General features: G+C 40.0%; 1 protein-coding gene across 1 annotated transcript in view; it reads right to left on the reverse strand.

Moving 5' to 3' along the window:
- Window positions 1–7,514: 7,514 nt before the first annotated feature.
- The window catches only part of LOC114198873 (protein fantom), a 61,434-nt gene continuing 52,107 nt past the window's right edge, over window positions 7,515–16,841 (reverse strand). Inside the window, exons 16-17 of the mRNA XM_028090570.2 lie at window positions 12,151–12,284; window positions 7,515–10,420 (exon numbers count right to left, since the gene is read on the reverse strand). Coding sequence (XP_027946371.2) covers window positions 10,272–10,420; window positions 12,151–12,284 — 283 coding nt within the window. The 3' untranslated portion in view covers window positions 7,515–10,271. The remainder of the gene's footprint in view (window positions 10,421–12,150; window positions 12,285–16,841) is intronic.

The following is a 16,841-nucleotide window of genomic DNA, read 5'->3' on the forward strand; positions in this document are numbered from 1 at the left end:
GGGGATGATAGAGTATAAATGTTGAATGTATACAGGGTTTTATTTTGGAGAGATGAAGTGTTTTAGAACTAGATAGAACAATATTATGAATGTACTAAATGCCACTCAATTGTTCCCTCTAAAACAATTTCATGTTATATGAATTTCACCGTAGTAAAAATTGTTTTTCAATAGCCTTCATAGTTGAAAGATTATCCGAGTTCGATAAAAAAAAACAACAAAACCTTGGTTCAGACTTATATCTGAGTTTTTGTTAAGACTATTTGACCACTGCCTAGCTTTCCCAAGCTGCTCTTGAGAAATCTAGTGCCAACCTGACTTCATTTTCTTTATAAGAGACTTGTTCTTTTGGCCAGGAGGACCAGATTATTTTTTTCTTGATTTTGCCTTGAATGTCTAGTTGTTCTATTAAGATATGTTCCAGAGTTGGCTGTTTTGAAGCAATTTTCCTACATGGTGGGCCATTTCAATATGTAGACTCAGGTCTTCTATTTCAAGAGAGATTTCTTGAAGTATAGTATTATAAGTTTGTCCTATTTCACTGTTTTCTCTTCAGCATCTCTATACTTATGTTCACCTGTTTTATCTATCATTTTCTCACAGATTCTTTTTGCCTCTTTCATTTCATATTCTTGGCTCCTTTCATTTCTACCCATTATCTTCTATTGTTGGCTTTCACTCGTATTTCTCTCAGGTACCTTATAATTTAGCCATCTCAAGGTTAATTTTTCTTTTCTTTCCTAATGTCAGTTCCCATTAGTTCCAGTTTGTCAGTTTCTATTTTGAGTTTTTAAATTCTTGATCTATGTTTTCTCCCCCCATCTGCAAATGCTTGTTTAATTATAATTAGCTCATGTTGGAATATGGTATTATATATTCTTTTGCATCAGGGCTGGTTTTCTTGATTCCTTCTGGGGTTTTTCATCTACTGAAGTTTTTCTTCAACTTTAAAAAATAATGGAAGTATAACATATGTTCAGAAAAGTAGGTAGCTGATAACCTGATATTTCACTTTCCCCCTGCACTTACCTTAATCCACCATCATTAAGAATCTACCATATGCCAGGGGTACTACACCACTTTCCGTAAATAATGTCATCCTTTTTGCCATCTGATTGGTGAGTGACCAACAGTTTCAGAGTCCCACCCTAAGGTTCTGCTTTCTAGGGCCACTCCTGGTTCTTACTTTCAACCTGGGTTCCCCAAAAGCAGGGCTGAAACAAGGACTTGCATGTGGGAACATTATTTGGGAAATGATCCCAGAGAGGACAGACTGGGAGAAATAAAACAGAAAAGCCAAAGCAAAGTTGTATTATCAAGTTGATCACCTCTATGAGGGATGGGGCTTGATCCTGCTGGAACAAGCGAATGCACTTCAGGACTGTCCATCAGAGGGATGGACAGGGGGAGTATTTATGCATTAGTTCCTGGCTCCCATTGGTCGAGTCCTCTGGGGGTGTTGACTCCCTTGTTTGTGAATAAAAGATGAAGAAGGAGGATGTAAGGTAGCACCCAAGAAGGGTTTCATATTATTTCCAAATGGCTTCCACCGTTTCAGTTAAGTCAGCTCTCAGTCTTAATGTTGTCTTATGTCTCTGACTGCTTTTAAGACTCTTTTTGTCTTTGGTTTTCAGCAATTTTTATAGAATGTGCCTTAAGTGGTTTTCTTTGTGCTTACCCAGCCTGGGCATAATGAGGTCGTTCTTGTAACTGTGCCTTATATGTCTTAATCATTATCTTTTGGAATATTGATTCTAATGCTCTTTTTCCTCTCCTGGGTCTTCAGTTACTAAGTATAACTGTATAGTGTAACTTTCCACACAATCCCATGTCTTTTAATACACCCCCCCTTTTTTTTACTCTTCAGGCCTCAGAATGGATATATTTTTTTTAAAGATTTATTTTTAGAGAAAGAAAAAGCTCACAAGAACGTAGTGGGGAGGGGCAGTGGCAGAGGGAGAGAGAGATCTCAAGCAGACTCCATGCTGAGTGGGGAGCCCAGTGTGGGGCTTGATCTAACAATCCTGGGATCATGACCTGAGCCGAAATCAAGTCAGACACATAACTGACTGAGCCACCCAGGTGCCCCAGAATGGATATTTTTTTTAAAATTTTTTTTATTGTTATGTTAATCACCATATATTACATCATTAGTTTTTGGTGCAGTGTTCCATGATTGTTTGTTCATAACACCCAGTGCTCCATGCAGAACGTGCCCTCCTCAACACCCATCACCAGGCTAACCCATCCCCCTACCCTCCTCCCCTCTAGAACCCTCAGTTTGTTTTTCAGAGTCCATCATCTCTCATGGTTCGTCTCCCCCTCTGACATACTCCCCTTTTCTTCCTCTCCTGTTATCTTCTTCTTTTTCTTTTTTCTTAAAATATGTTGCGTTATTTGTTTCAGAAGTACAGAACTGTGATTCAACAGTCTTGCACAATTCACAGCGCTCACCGTAGCACATACCCTCCCCAATGTCTATCACCCAGCCACCCCATCCCTCCCACCCCCAACCACTCCAGTAACACTCAGTTTCTTTCCTGAGATTAAGAATTCCTCATATCAGTGAGGTCATGTGATACATGTCTTTCTCTGATTGACTTATTTCACTCAGCATAACACCCTCCAGTTCCATCCACGTCGTTGCAAATGGCAAGATCTCATTCCTTTTGATGGCTGCATAATATGCCATTGTGTATATATACCACTTCTTCTTTATCCATTCATCTGTCGATGGGCATCTTGGCTCTTTCCACAGTTTGGCTATGGTGGACATTGCTGCTATAAACATTGGGGTGCACGTACCCCTTCGGGTCCCTACATTTGTATCTTTGTGGTAAATACCCACTAGTGCAATTGCTGGATCGAACGGTAGCTCTAATTTCAACTGTTTGAGGAACCTCCATACTGTTTTCCAGAGGGGTTGCACCAGCTTGCATTCCCACCAACAGTGTAGGAGGGTTCCCCTTTCTCCACATCCCCGCCAACATCTGTCGTTCCCTGACTTGTTAATTTTAGCCATTCTGACGGGTGTGAGGTGGTATCTCATGGAGGTTTTGATTTGGATTTCCCTGATGCCGAGCGATGTTGAGCACTTTTTCATGTGCCTGTTGGCCATTTGGATGTCTTCTTTGGAAAAATGTCTGTTCATGTCTTCTGCCCATTTCTTGATTGGATTATTTGTTCTTTGGGTGTTGAGTTTGATAAGTTCTTTATAGATTTTGGATACTAGCCCTTTATCTGATAGGTCATTTGCAAATATTTTCTCCCATTCTGTCGGTTGTCTTTTGGTTTTGTGGACTGTTTCTTTTGCTGTGCAAAAGCTTTTTATCTTGATGAAATCCCAATAGTTCATTTTTGCCCTGGCTTCCCGTGCCTTTGGCGATGTTTCTAGGAAGAAGTTGCTGCGGCTAAGGTCGAAGAGGTTGCTACCTGTGTTCTCCTTTAGGATTTTGATGGACTCCTGTCTCACGTTTAGGTCTTTCAACCATTTGGAGTCTATTTTTGTGTGTGGTGTAAGGAAATGGTCCAGTTTCATTCTTCTGCATGTGGCTGTCCAATTTTCCCAACACCATTTGTTGAAGAGACTGTCTCTTTTCCATTGGACATTCTTTCCTGCTTTGTCAAAGATAAGTTGACCATAGAGTTGAGGGTCCATTTCTGGGCTCTCGATTCTGTTCCATTGATCGATGTGTCAGAATGGATATTTTTTTATAAAATATTTTTTTTTATAGTTCAGTAAGTCACTTTTCAGTTGTGTCTGATTTGCTGTTACATCCACCTGGTGAATTCTTTATTTCATTTATTGTAATTATAGTCTACATTCATTTATAATATTTCCAGTTGTTTTCTTTCAATAATGTCCAATTTATGTCAAATTTCTCAAGATTGTCTTTAACTCTATTAACATTTTTAAAAAGACTTTATTTATTTTGAGAGAGAGCAAGCATGAGTGGGGGGAAGGGCTAAAGGAGAGGGAGAAGCAGACTCACCACTGAGTAGAGAGTCCCGGGTGGGGCTCAGTCCCAGGACCCTGGGATCAGGACCTGAGCCAAAGGCAGACACTTAACACCCTGAGCCAACCAGGCTAACTCTATTAACATACTGAACATTGTTTTTAGAGGTTCATGGATGATGACTTCATTTTCTGAATTACTTGTGGGAGTTTCACTCGTCTGTTGTCTTAGTCTTCAGTCACATGGTCTTGTCTCCTCAAGTGCCTATTTTTTAATGTGTACCAAACATTGTACATAAAAAAGGCAGGGATTATTTGAGCCTGAAGGAGTTACTGGGGGTCTAAATTCTAGTCTTTGGTGGACTCTTAAATTTCTAATTTTTGTACTTCAAAGCCCAATGAGTCTGTTGAGAGCTCTGTTCTGCTTCGCACCCATGTTTTTAAATTGGCAGATGCCTCTAGAAGTAAATTAGCTTTAACGTCTGGCTCACCCTCTGGGCTTCCCTCTGTTGCCAGATCTTGTTCCTGTGACTCCTTACAGCCTAGGTCACTGATAGCGTTCTGATGTTTTCAAATGCTTCATATATAATATGAGTGTGTGTATAAAGTCAGATTTTCTAGTTGTTCTCAAAAGGAATGCTGGTCCAAACTGTCAAACTCATCATTCCTAGGGTAGAACTCCATCCTGCCGAAAAGTTTATTTTATTTTCTTATGCAATATGGATACAGGAGAGTTTAAGTAAAACTTATTTTCGATTTTCCTAGATAGGCCAGGAGGGACAATCATATAGGTGGGGAAGGGGTTTGGGTAGCTTACAGGGTTTCTCAGCTCAAGAGAATCCTCTTCTATTGCTGCAGTGAAGTTTCTTTAATAAATGGTCTCTTAATGAGAATGATACCATTGAATGATACTATCTTGTTCCACCAGGGCCCACAGTTTCAGCTGGTTCTTGCTTTCACTACTGTGTTTCCAAGGATACCTCCCCTTTCAAAGTGTCCTCTTCTCTTCCAGGTGTCTTCCTAAGGTTAGCCCCTCTGGTTCTATGCGCTTTCCAGGCCCCTTTCTTTCATTTCTCCAGTAATCGATAACTCCGCCCCACCAGGCCTCAGACCTGTTCTCAGCATTTCCCCACTCAGCACGGCCTTTGTCCTACTGAGGGAACTTGAGTTGGTGTTATCCTTATTCTATGGCCACTAGAATCCTGTCACACTCTCCTATGTTTAACCCTTGCCTTGCTCCCCCTCTGGTGTGGGCTGCTGAGCTGATGTTTATTTCCCCTGCTTACATGCAAAGTGAAGTTTGTAGAATTTTCTCTCTCCTAGTTATATAGTAGGAGTGGGTAATTTCCTGTACTATTAGAACCCAGAATAGTAACACATATTTTTAACTTTTAGATAGTGTTATTTTTTAGTTATCTTTTTGCTATTTTCTAATTGTACTGCATTTTGCTTAGAGAAACAGTGTGTAAGATTTCAATTCTTTGGAAATTGAGGCTTCCTTTGTGGCTGAGTATATGGTTCATTTTTTTTTTTTTTAATGTTCCATGTGTAGTCTATATTTGCTTGAGTTTAGTAAACCTATTAAGCACATCTTCTAGACTTAAATTTTTTTTTGATCGATCGCAATTAAAATCTCGTAAAACTGATGTGGCCATAATGTTTTGTCCATAGTTCTGTCAAGTTGTTGCATTGTGTACTTTGAGGCTATACCGTTAGGTGTATATATGTCCAAGTTCCTTAGATCTTTGACCTGTTGTTCCTTTTACCGGTACAAACTGTCCTTTCTTTGTCCCTTGTTTTCCACCTTGAATTCTATTTTGCCTGTTACCTTGCCTCAATGTTAACCTAAGACATCTATCTCGTTTTATAGGTTGTCTTTGCTCTCTTGGTTCGAAAGGGCTCCCTCATCTTGGGTTGTGTGTAGTCTCTTCAGTTTTCTTCTTAAAATTACCCAATTTCTCCTACTGTTAATGATAGCATGTGTACCAACTAGGACAAAACACCTTTATGCCAAGTAAAGCTTGATTTTAATTACATATTTCCTTAAAAAACAATTCCTTATGCTTCAGCTCCTTACCAGTGATTCCTGAGAGCTTTGTGAGTTCCAGCCTCTGTTGCTTCACTACAAAAAGCAAAGATACACAAATTAGCTTGCTGTTCCCTCAGTTTCATAATGGCTGACTAGCAGTGCCCCTGTCATGTTAAATTAAGAAGAAGTCTTCACACAAAGGCAGACTTTGGGAATGCCACTGGAGCTGTCACCAATGCTGGTTATCTGAAGTAGTTGTAGCACCAAGAGAAAGGAGGGAAAAAAATGTGCCATGACTGACTAAAAATGAGTAGGTGGGAGGAAATGTTCAGTTGAATATAGGTGTGAACAGAATAGATGACAGAAGTAGAAAGGTCAAGATGGCGAATTTGACTTACAAAGAAAACTAACGGTGTTCAGTGAAGAGAGGGGGGATGCCGTCACAGGGATGAGAAAGGTCAACCTCGACAGAGGGTGAGAAGGGGCATAAAGCAGAAGACAAGCCTGCTGGTGGCCCCCACAGAAAAGAGGCCACATTCTAACCCTGAGAGAACCAGATTTTTACTTCAGAAAAACTGAACGAGAAACATGGTTTAAAGATGTAAGTCAATGTTATGTGGAAAATGAGAGGGTAAAAACAGAAGGTGTAACAATACCAGGAACATGGGCCCAATTTTCCAAGAGGTTAGACTGTAAGGTACAGTCCACTAGTGGTGCTTCGAAATGGAACCAAAAAAGAGATTAGGATGAGGGATGTTGCTAATTCTGTATTTTCAGTTTTTAAAACACGTGTTTCTATAGCTTTGCTATCTTTTTAGTTTTCTGGGTGACCTGGAGGTTGTTTTTGTTCTGAACAAAGGGGATGTAAAGCTGTTTGCTCCCATTCATGGATCAAATTAGGCATGTTGTCCAATCTATAATAAATCACGGGCTTAGTTTTTCTTTGTTAAGGTAGTCAGAGGCCTTCAGGCATGAGTGACTTATTGAAATGTACTCTCATAGTTGGGGACGAATTATGATCCTGATATTGTCAATCACTCGGTAATTTGATACCCCCGGAGCTCTCCCTTGGTTGTTTTGTGTACTACACAAAGATGGCATTTTATTCTCATATTTGTTCATAGACACGATTCACATTTTGCTACCTAGTGAAGAAGGAAATCATTCTAAATTCAGCAATGGTGGCAGTTTGACTAAAAAAAGTTATTTTCCATATCCACAAAAATGTTAATCAGATTCTTGTTAGAACATGTGTAAAAAGTGGTTTTCATTGTCACAGCTCTTGATGTCAGATTACTAAAATAATTTATGTTTTGTTGTGGGAACATGCAGAACCTCCCAAGTCATATGACCACTTCTGAGCCCACACTTCTTCACAACACATAGAAAGTATTTGTGTTTTGTGGTAACAAATGAATGGCAGGAACAGCAGAATTTCAATGTGGCTGTTCTTTATTTGATTAAATATATTCTCTATTTATTCTTAAAAAAAAAACTAATTTAACTTAAATGGCAATAAACCATGATAATTTAGAAAACATGTTGAAATTGAGAGTGAAGAGAAATGTTCTCTATGTAAACCGCACTGCAAACCATAAAACTTATTTTTGTCAACTGCTTCTCATGACAGTGGCTGGGAATTTGACATTTCTACTACAGTAGGCAAAAAACCATGTAAAATACACTCTCCCACATACCACATCACATCTCTATTTATATTTCCAAACTAAAAGCATTACAGCCCCTAAAAGTGCTGAGTGTACTGTGTACATTTACACCAAGAGCTGTAAGTTCACAGAAACCTTGCCTTAAACTGGTATTTGTGTGGCGAGGCCACTGTTGGCGCCCCCTCTCCCACTCACCATACTTAATGGGTCAGGCTTGGCGCACCAAGGGAAAACCATTGCTCTGTAATCCAAAAAGGTGGTGAACTTTTTTTCAATGAACTCTGGTCAACACAAAACAGGATAAAAAAACTATTCTCGAACAGATTATGAAACCCACTTGGAAGCATCCCTATGATGGCATTCAATACCACTTACCCACTTCAAAATATGCCGGCAGCTATTCGATTACTTAAGAAAATGAGCCTTGTAAGAATTTACGTAGTTGGAAGGTGAGTTATTTTAAAACTGGAAAAGGAATCTTTAATAATCTCTACGGCAAACATGAATGTGACAGAAACATGGCTAGTTCTCTAATCGTATCTGAGGTATACATTCCACCGAGCTGACGAGGTCTCAGAAGTTCCCTAATAAAAACTCCCCCTCTCTACTTAAAGATCATAAGAAGTCAGCGCAATCCAGTTCTTTTCCCTGCAGAAAGGGTATTTAGTTTGGGATGTAACGTTTTAAAACAATAATACAAACCTCCTGGGAGAATACCACAATAAATGTCTCACAAACCACTCAGTTAATCCCAGGGTATAATCCGGCTGTTTTAAATTACTGCAGGGAATATTATGGGCCTTCATATCACCGTAACTGCATGAAGCCAAAGAAAGCTAGAAAGAGAGGCCAAAAAGATGAGCTCAGAGCCAGCTGAAGTGACAACAAACATGTGGCTGTTTACTAGGATTGGAGAGGTTTAGTCTGCAGATGTTTGTGGTCTCTCGAAGGTTCCAGAGGAATGAGTTATTATGAAGATTTGCAGAGTTTGATGAGAGCAAGATTCTTCTTGGAGATGGCGGGCCCCAGACAGGGAGGCCCAATGGTAGAGACGGAATTTATAGATTTCTGTGGTCAGATCATACTCTACTGGTCCCACAATGTACATCAACAAATTAATATTGTACGGATGTCATTTCAAAGCCTCCTAAAGACGAGAGTCATTATTGAAGCCATTAGAGCACAGATGGTTCAAACTATATGCAGATTCTCATACTTGCATTTTTGCATTATAGCTGCTTTTTTTTTCTGTTGAACTGTAATGAATTGTCTCATAATCTATTCCATCTTCTTGCCATTAGCAGGCTTTGAATGTTCACAAATAGGAGCAAAGAACTCATTTTCCAGAGCTTTAATCACACAAAGAGGGAATGCCTAATTCTCTAAATGAAATGGTCTGTGATCACTGAAGCAGAGATTTAATATATCACGGCAAATTAGGTAGATTTTAATAAATTACTTATCTCCCTGAATACTTTACATATGCTTAAGAAGGAACATAGCCTGTTTGCAAACAGTGAAAACCCACAGCCTATAAAAATCCTTTGAAGAAAATGACAAATAAAAAAGTAAATTAAAAAATGAAATGCATTATATCCTAGACCTCCAGAGACAATTCCTTTGCAGCACTGATTCACAGCTCCATTAAAAATATCAATTAAATCCTTCAGTGAGAGTGGGTAAAAGCTAGAAAATTAACTTTCTGAGCTGCTTTTCGAGGATCTGGTTATCCAGATACACCCCACCATTGTACAAGCTTGATGTAAATTTAAAAAATGATAAAAAAGATATTCCTTTCAGGTCTAACTAAGCATATCAGAATTTGAGCCCTACTTTTAATAATTTCCTTCTGTGTCATAAGCTAAGTTTTCAAAACATGGATTTCATGTATATTCATACATGTACCTATCTATCTCCTCTTTACACACACACATCCCTGGATCCCATTTCACCATTACAAATCCATAAAAATCATACAAATGGGAAGAAGTGTGAGTTTTAAGAAAGAAAACCAAAAACTTGCAGTAATTTAATAAGTCGGTGCCAAGTCTCATTCTTTATATTTAATTGATAGAAACTGCATGCATCAAAGAAAATGCATACTGAGGTTTAATGTGCATAAAATGGATATTAGCATTTTAAAGAGGAAGATTAACACATTAATCCAAGTAATTTTCATATATTGCTTCTAATAAAATCTTCACAGTATAAAACTCTTAATGAGGCTAATCATAGGCATTCCATTCAGTGGGACGATTAGGGATAACATAAAAGTATTTCTTTTCATAGGTTTTCTAAGATTTATCCTTTTTGCTTATTAAAAATAAAAATGGGAATTGCATGTCGGTTCTTCATAAGAAAGTGTTGAAAATGCAAATAGACTTTCTCATGCTATCATGTAGGTATAAATTATTGAGAAGGTACTGCCCATGGTGGAGAACTGAAGTCCTGAGGGGTGGCAGTCATGGGAAGGAGGGAATAGAAAAATAAACAAATGGAAAAGTATACAAAACTTGAACACGACCAACCCAGGCCTCCCCCTCCCTGCATGCCATGAATTATAGATTATATACACCAGAGTAATTACAGAAATCTCATCTCAGAGCTTTCATGTGAGCGTTTACTCAGGAGCAGGGATGCCCCTGGAGCAGCTTCTTTCAGCCTCCAGGTCATCTCTGTTTTGCTCGTAGACAGACCGCAGGGCATGGAGCGCTTCGATGGTTACCCTGAGCTTGCCGATACGTCCACCACCTGCCCGTGCATCCAAGACTAGGGAGAAAAATGGCAGAAAAGTGTTAATGTCATTTAACAGATTTTTCTTCAGATAGGTTATGTGAAGCAGGAATTGCAAACATGAAGACAGCTCTATAAAAGTCCAAAGTTCACTGGCACCGCAGAAATCTGTAAATTAAAGCCTGTCCTGTGTGTAGGAAGATACACATTTCAGGTGTATTACGTGTGTGCATCCTTATTGCCCGTGGAGATCAAGACTCATGATCTCTCCCGAACCTGACCTCGTGGCAAGGCTGCAGGATGACGATTCCCGCACAGGATCAGAATTTCTAAGTTAGAAGAAGTAAAGTCTAGAAGGGATCAAGATGCGACAATTCCAAAATATTTTTAAGGAAACCTTTAAATGCAACTTGGTATACAAAGACTTAGGTGGAGACCTGAGCAGGCAAGGAGGTCACGGGGCACGAGTGGTCCCCAGCTCATTCCCGAGTTTCCTTACACCTCTTCTTCAGGACTCCTCCCTGCTCTGTCTGGCAGAGAACACAGCATGAACATCCTGACCTGACACCTGAGTGTTTAATTTTTTTGACTCTCTCTCAAAACACGGCCACAGAGGCTGTCTGTGACAGATTAGTGTGGCCATACGTGGATTCTCAGAATGAGAAGATGGGCTGCTAACCAGAACTGACTGGAGAAAAGATTAAGAATACAAAGCATAGATCATTTTCATCGCTTTTCTCAGAGTCTCTTGGTTCTGGTTGTCTTTCAGAGGGTTTAGGTTAATATTTTAATCCTCTCATCTTCTTTTTCTGTGCCAAACAAAGTTGTGACAAACTGTCATGTAGTTAGATATGTATAGTTTATAAAGATTTCCCAGGATAGGTTTCCAATTTGGTTAATTATCTGGCTTGATGTTGACTTGTGAGCATGTAACACATATACAGGACAGAGGGCTTGACATATGAACTGCAGCTGAACTATGGGGTAACAGTGTCTGGCACTTAAGAGGTGCTCAAGTAAGTGTTCACTGAATGCACGAAAACACATGCGACTAGGCCTCGGCCTCATTTGTCCATTTATTGTGTACAGCCCTGGCCATCCTCATGATGATTGTTAAACATCTGATTCATAAAGCACAATTCCTTCAGTGTGTTCTAAATATATTATATGAGAATCCGGAGGGTAGAAACTAAGCCCTGATGGGACTCATGCCTTTGAGGTGAAAATCCAGGAGAGTACATTTTGTCAGGAATCCTTTACTCCTCTCTGAATCCTGCTAGGAAATAAGTGACTGCTACGACTTGGCGTCATTTGCAGTGGCTATATCACTGGATTGTAACACTGGTAACACTGAATTAAAGAGAAGCTTTAAGAAAGGCACTATAATGATGACTCAGAATAACATGCCTTGGTTGAAATAAGGCTTGATAGCATGAGGCTTCCACAAACAACATCAAAAAAAAATCCAATGGCCACATTTTTGTCACACACTCACCCCCAATACTAACAAAATGAGTAATTCCTTGTGAAGTGCAATTCATTATTTTAAAATTTCTGTTGATTGAAAGGAAGGCAGAGGGGGAGGGCAAGGGAGGGAGGGAGGGAGGGAAAAGCTTCCAGCTTCAAAAAAAAAAAAAAGCTTGAGTTGCAGAGGATTCAACCAGTGTGTGACTCAATATCCCTGCAGCCAGCAAAAAAGAAGGTTTTAATAAAGAATGTGGAGTTCAGCATTTGTTGTACAAATTGAGCAATACTCCCACCCATACCATCGATATTTTGCTCGATGATGTCTCTCCCTTCCTGAAACATGTCAGCGAGGTCAATGTTAGCAATGCCAATGTCCTCGCATTCCAGATCCTGTTCGTCCTCTGGAGGGTCACTGACCACCGTGAAGCGAACACTGAGAAGGGAAAAAACAGAAAATCCCCACAAAGTGAGGGAAAAAAATCACCATGAAACACAACTTCCAAATGGGGTTTTATCACTAAGTATGAAATCTCAAAGTTTCCAATTATTCCAATAAAAGGCAAATTACATGAGGTTAGATAAGTTATTGCATGAACTACTAGAATTATTATAGCATGCCCAGCCTTCAAATGAACATAAATCCACTTTTCTAAGCACTGATTAACATTTAACTCTAGAATCTGAGGAAATTACTAGGCAAAGAGAAGAACCAGATGTTCTCTCTAATACACACTATCTGATCGTATTGTGACACATCTACTTTTAAGGCTAAAAGGATCACGTGAATAAAGACCATGGAGATCAGGGCACCGTTTTCAAAAGAAATGCAACATTTTCTATAGAAATGTACAACTTCAGAGTGGCTACCAAGCAATTTATCCAACCCTCTGTGTTCTATGAAATGCAGGGACCATGCTCCCCAGTAACATTCTGAGTCACATTAGATAAATATTGTAGCTCTGCCCAACAGCTACAAGGAATGTTTGTACTACTTCAGCAATCTTTTAACTTACAATCCTAGCATCCAAGTTTTATTTTACTTTTAGACACATAATTGTACGGTTCTGATGGAACTGATTTGATTTAGTGGCTTGTGTTGAGGCCAAACACACTTGAATTGACCAAATGACAGGAATTTACAGTTAAGTACTCTTTTGATATGTCTTGGCAGCAGAGCTTAAACCATGGATATTTGTTAACTACCATTTTAACCATTTTCAAAACGTAGCCATCCCAAATCAGAAACAAAACAAGAAACTTGTTTCTTAGATCACATTTTGAGATGAAAATCTAAGTCTCTGAGAAATCATGCCTTGAACAATACGTGCAAATACAATCCTTTCCAAACACAGGTAAACATGATAGTATTTTTAACTAATTTGCTGAAAGTAAGCAATCGACATTTCATTCCTTTACCAAATCCCTGTTTTTAACCAGCAATAAATTTTGATTAGAAAATAGAAATCCCAGGACGCCTGGGTGGCTCAGTTGGTTAAGCGTCTGCCTTCGGCTCAGGTCATGATTCCAGCGTCCTGGGATCAAGCCCCACATCAGGCTCCCTGCTCAGCGGAGGGCCTGCTTCACCTTCTGCCTGCCGCCCCCCCTGCTTCTTCTCTCTCTCTCTCTGACAAATAAATAAAATAAAATCTTAAAAAAAAAAATAGAAATCCCTTCCGTTGAAACCAAATGCAACACCTATTCACACAATAATTGTGAAGAATACAGATCCTAATTTGTAACTGGCTGAGTATTTTATATGATGCATAAAACAAAGGGATTAAGATGGAGTGGTTAAAGGGCATCCATTGTGAGTTCAGATTTAGCTCTTCTACTATTAGCTGTATAATGTTAGAAACATTACTAAACCTCTCTGTTCTTATCTGTAGAATGGGAAGGGGAATGTCTGTCTCACAGGGCTCTTATGAGGATCAAATGAGATGATACATGTAAACAGTGCCTGGAACATGTTAAACATCGAGGAAATGTTTGCTCTTTTATTACTATTATTTTTAATCTAAGTAGAGCTGCTTAAGCTTCTACATTTCTAACGGAAGAGAAAAAGAAGACATGGGGAAGACTTGTTTCAATTGAAAACTGAGATTGCCAAATTATACAATGACTGTATCAGTCAGTTAAACAAGAAGAATGGTGATAAAAGTAATTGTCCTAAAATGAATATGCTTGGAAGACTAGGACTTAGTGATATCTGATGCACATTTTACATCCACAAGACTTACAAAAAAGACAGAGGCTATGCAGATTGTACTAATATTGTTAAGTGTTATCCTCCTATAATGTCTCATATTTAAGGATCATATCTCTGACACTTTACAAATGCAGACCATTACCTCCACTGAACATATGAGAATTCTGAGACAAAAAGGAAAAAAAAAAACCCCTTCTAAATGCCAGGGAAAGGGTTAAAAACCAAAATTCAGTATTCCTAGCTTTAAATTCTACAGAGAGCAAAATGAGATGTCAAATACGAAATCGAGAAATTATGAAGTTAAGCTAAATAGGGAAGAAGGTACACTCAAATAATCTAAAAGCTACAATTTGGCTTAGGATAAACTGCACGTGAGATATAAGACACATTTTCTGTTTCCCCTTTAAGCCTGCCGAACAAAGAGGTGGAAATCTTGCTTGTTCCGTGTCCTAAAGAGGCTTCCAGTCCAGGCTGAGGACCAGGGCAGACGCGTGGGTTAGATTTCTGGTGGCACCGGAAGTGCCCTGGGAGCTGCTCCTGCCTCCCCTTCTCCCCTCTCCCTCCTGCAGAACTCTCCCCTTGCTGACGTCCCTTGGTCCTAGACACAGACCTCTATGTCTTCCTGCAGGCCCGCATCCCCTCTGCCTGCGGTGACCCTCCTTGCATGGCTCACGACCTGCCTGCTCCTCTCGTCCTCTCACTATCCAGCTTACTGTCACCGCCTTAGGCCCGCCGTCACTGCTACTTTCTATGTGACAACTTGTTTAACCTTCTCTTAACGACTTACTGTAAAATGTAATTGGTTTATTTGTTTACTTGTTGCTGCCTGTCATCCTCAGTGGGACGGAAACTCTGTAGGTGCAGGGACTCCACCTTGTCAAGCATTTCGCTCCTGATACTTACGTAGGGGAGCGTAAAGATTGTTGAATTACTACACGAACTGCAAAATGGACGCTGCTATTGAAGGCTGGCTCATTTGAAGCAGGTCCACTGGAGGAGGCAGGCCCTGGGCTGGGCACCAAGATTTAGACCTCAAATGTCACTTGCTGTTATATAGGAAATCAGAAAGCACTAAAACTCCTTCCATCGTTTAACATTTTTGATTCTTTCCTCATTCTGAAATAACTCCTTTTCATACAAAACAGGACAGAAGACACTAAGGGTTACCTGCGAGTTTTACATACCGGAATGCTGATGGTTATGGTGGATCTGCTCAATAGAACATGTTAAAGAGAAGAAATGAAACCAAAAGAGAACCTTAAGTCAGTGTCAAAATGATGACTTCAAATAAGAAATTTTTAAGTCCTGCTTCAAGGTGTTACCTCCCTTTGAAGGTGACACTTGTATACTTGCAAATATAGCCAGGGCCAGGTGCAAAGGTACTGTATGTATTTGTTATACAACGTACATAAATTTATGTATGTCAGGGAAGACTGGCCAAACTTCTCTAACTGTGGCTTTGTAAGCTGCCTCCATATTCACGGGGGTCCTGCCTGAGAAAGCGAATTCTTATAAACTAGCAGGTACTTTAAAACAATGTGAAGTAATGGGACCTGTAAGTATTTGCAAAAGGTGAGAACATTCACTGGAATAACAACCGCCTTTTGGCTGTGGAAACTTGTAAACATAAACTCCCCCTTTCTCCTGAAGAAAATGATACTGTCAAGGGAGAAAAGCAGGCACGCCCCTTCTCTCCTGTGATGGCCCCATTCCTGCCACAGTGGCCAGTGGCGTGGCCAGTGGCACGGTCAGTGGCGCTCCGGGCATTTACTCGGACCCCATCCCCAGCCGCCAGTCACTCTGCGTCTCCAGTGCCTCTCTTGGTTTTTCTCAAAATGACACGAACATTTGTATCTCTGGGGATCATTTAGAGATTCTTAGAGAAACAAGGATGGGTCAATGGAAGTCATTACATTTACTGTGGACTTTAAAAATTTTTTAAAACAGTTTGGCTACAAGGGGGTAGGTCTTCTGAGGAAAGGCAGGTCTACACCTAAAGCAGAACCTGTCTTTTTAAAAAAACACACTTTTGAGGAAACAAAATTACTCTCCCCTGATGAGGAGTGCTACTTATAATATGTTCTAACATTCCAGAAACAAAATGAACACAGAGGTAGACAAATCAGTCTAACTGGAAAGATTGGGAAGTCCAGCCCAGGGCTTGTCCATGGGAACACAGCTCAGTCCTGGACAGTAACGACCCAGCCTGTTGACCACAGAGAGGCATTACACAGCACTGCACTGACCAATGACATGGTCAGTGCTGTGTAATCACTTCTGACCTGGGATAACCCTAGAACACTGATGGCATTCAGGGGGCCTTGAAAGAAGCTCAAGTATACAAAGTAAATAAGTAAAACTTGAATGATTTTCTACCATGCTGGGAAATACAGAGCTTTAGGCTAATTAACAGGGTTTTTAGCACCCCTTCTCCAGAACTGAGATCTAAAGAACTGATATATGTATTTCAAGGAGTTAATGAAAAAGCTACTATCAGATCCTAAGAGCTAAGAACTCCAGTCTCCTTTCTTGAAAGAGAAGATCAAATGCTAGTTTTCAAGCTCTTTTGAAAAACAGAATGTCTTGGGGAGCCTGGTTGGCTTGGTCAGTGGAGCATGCAACTCTTGGTCTCGGGGTTGTGAATTTGAGCCCCATGCTGGGTGTAGAGATTACTTAAAAATAAAATCTTAGGGGTGCCTGGGTGGCTCAGCCATTAAGCGTCTGCCTTCGTTCGGCTCAGGTCATGATCCCAGGGTCCTGGGATTGAGCCCCGCATTGGGCTCC

The sequence above is a fragment of the Eumetopias jubatus genome, unplaced genomic scaffold (assembly GCF_037043125.1).
Source record: "Eumetopias jubatus isolate StellerSeaLion01/CBP00866 unplaced genomic scaffold, mEumJub1_p1.0 scaffold_10, whole genome shotgun sequence".
In the NCBI taxonomy this organism is placed as follows: Eukaryota; Metazoa; Chordata; class Mammalia; order Carnivora; family Otariidae; genus Eumetopias; species Eumetopias jubatus.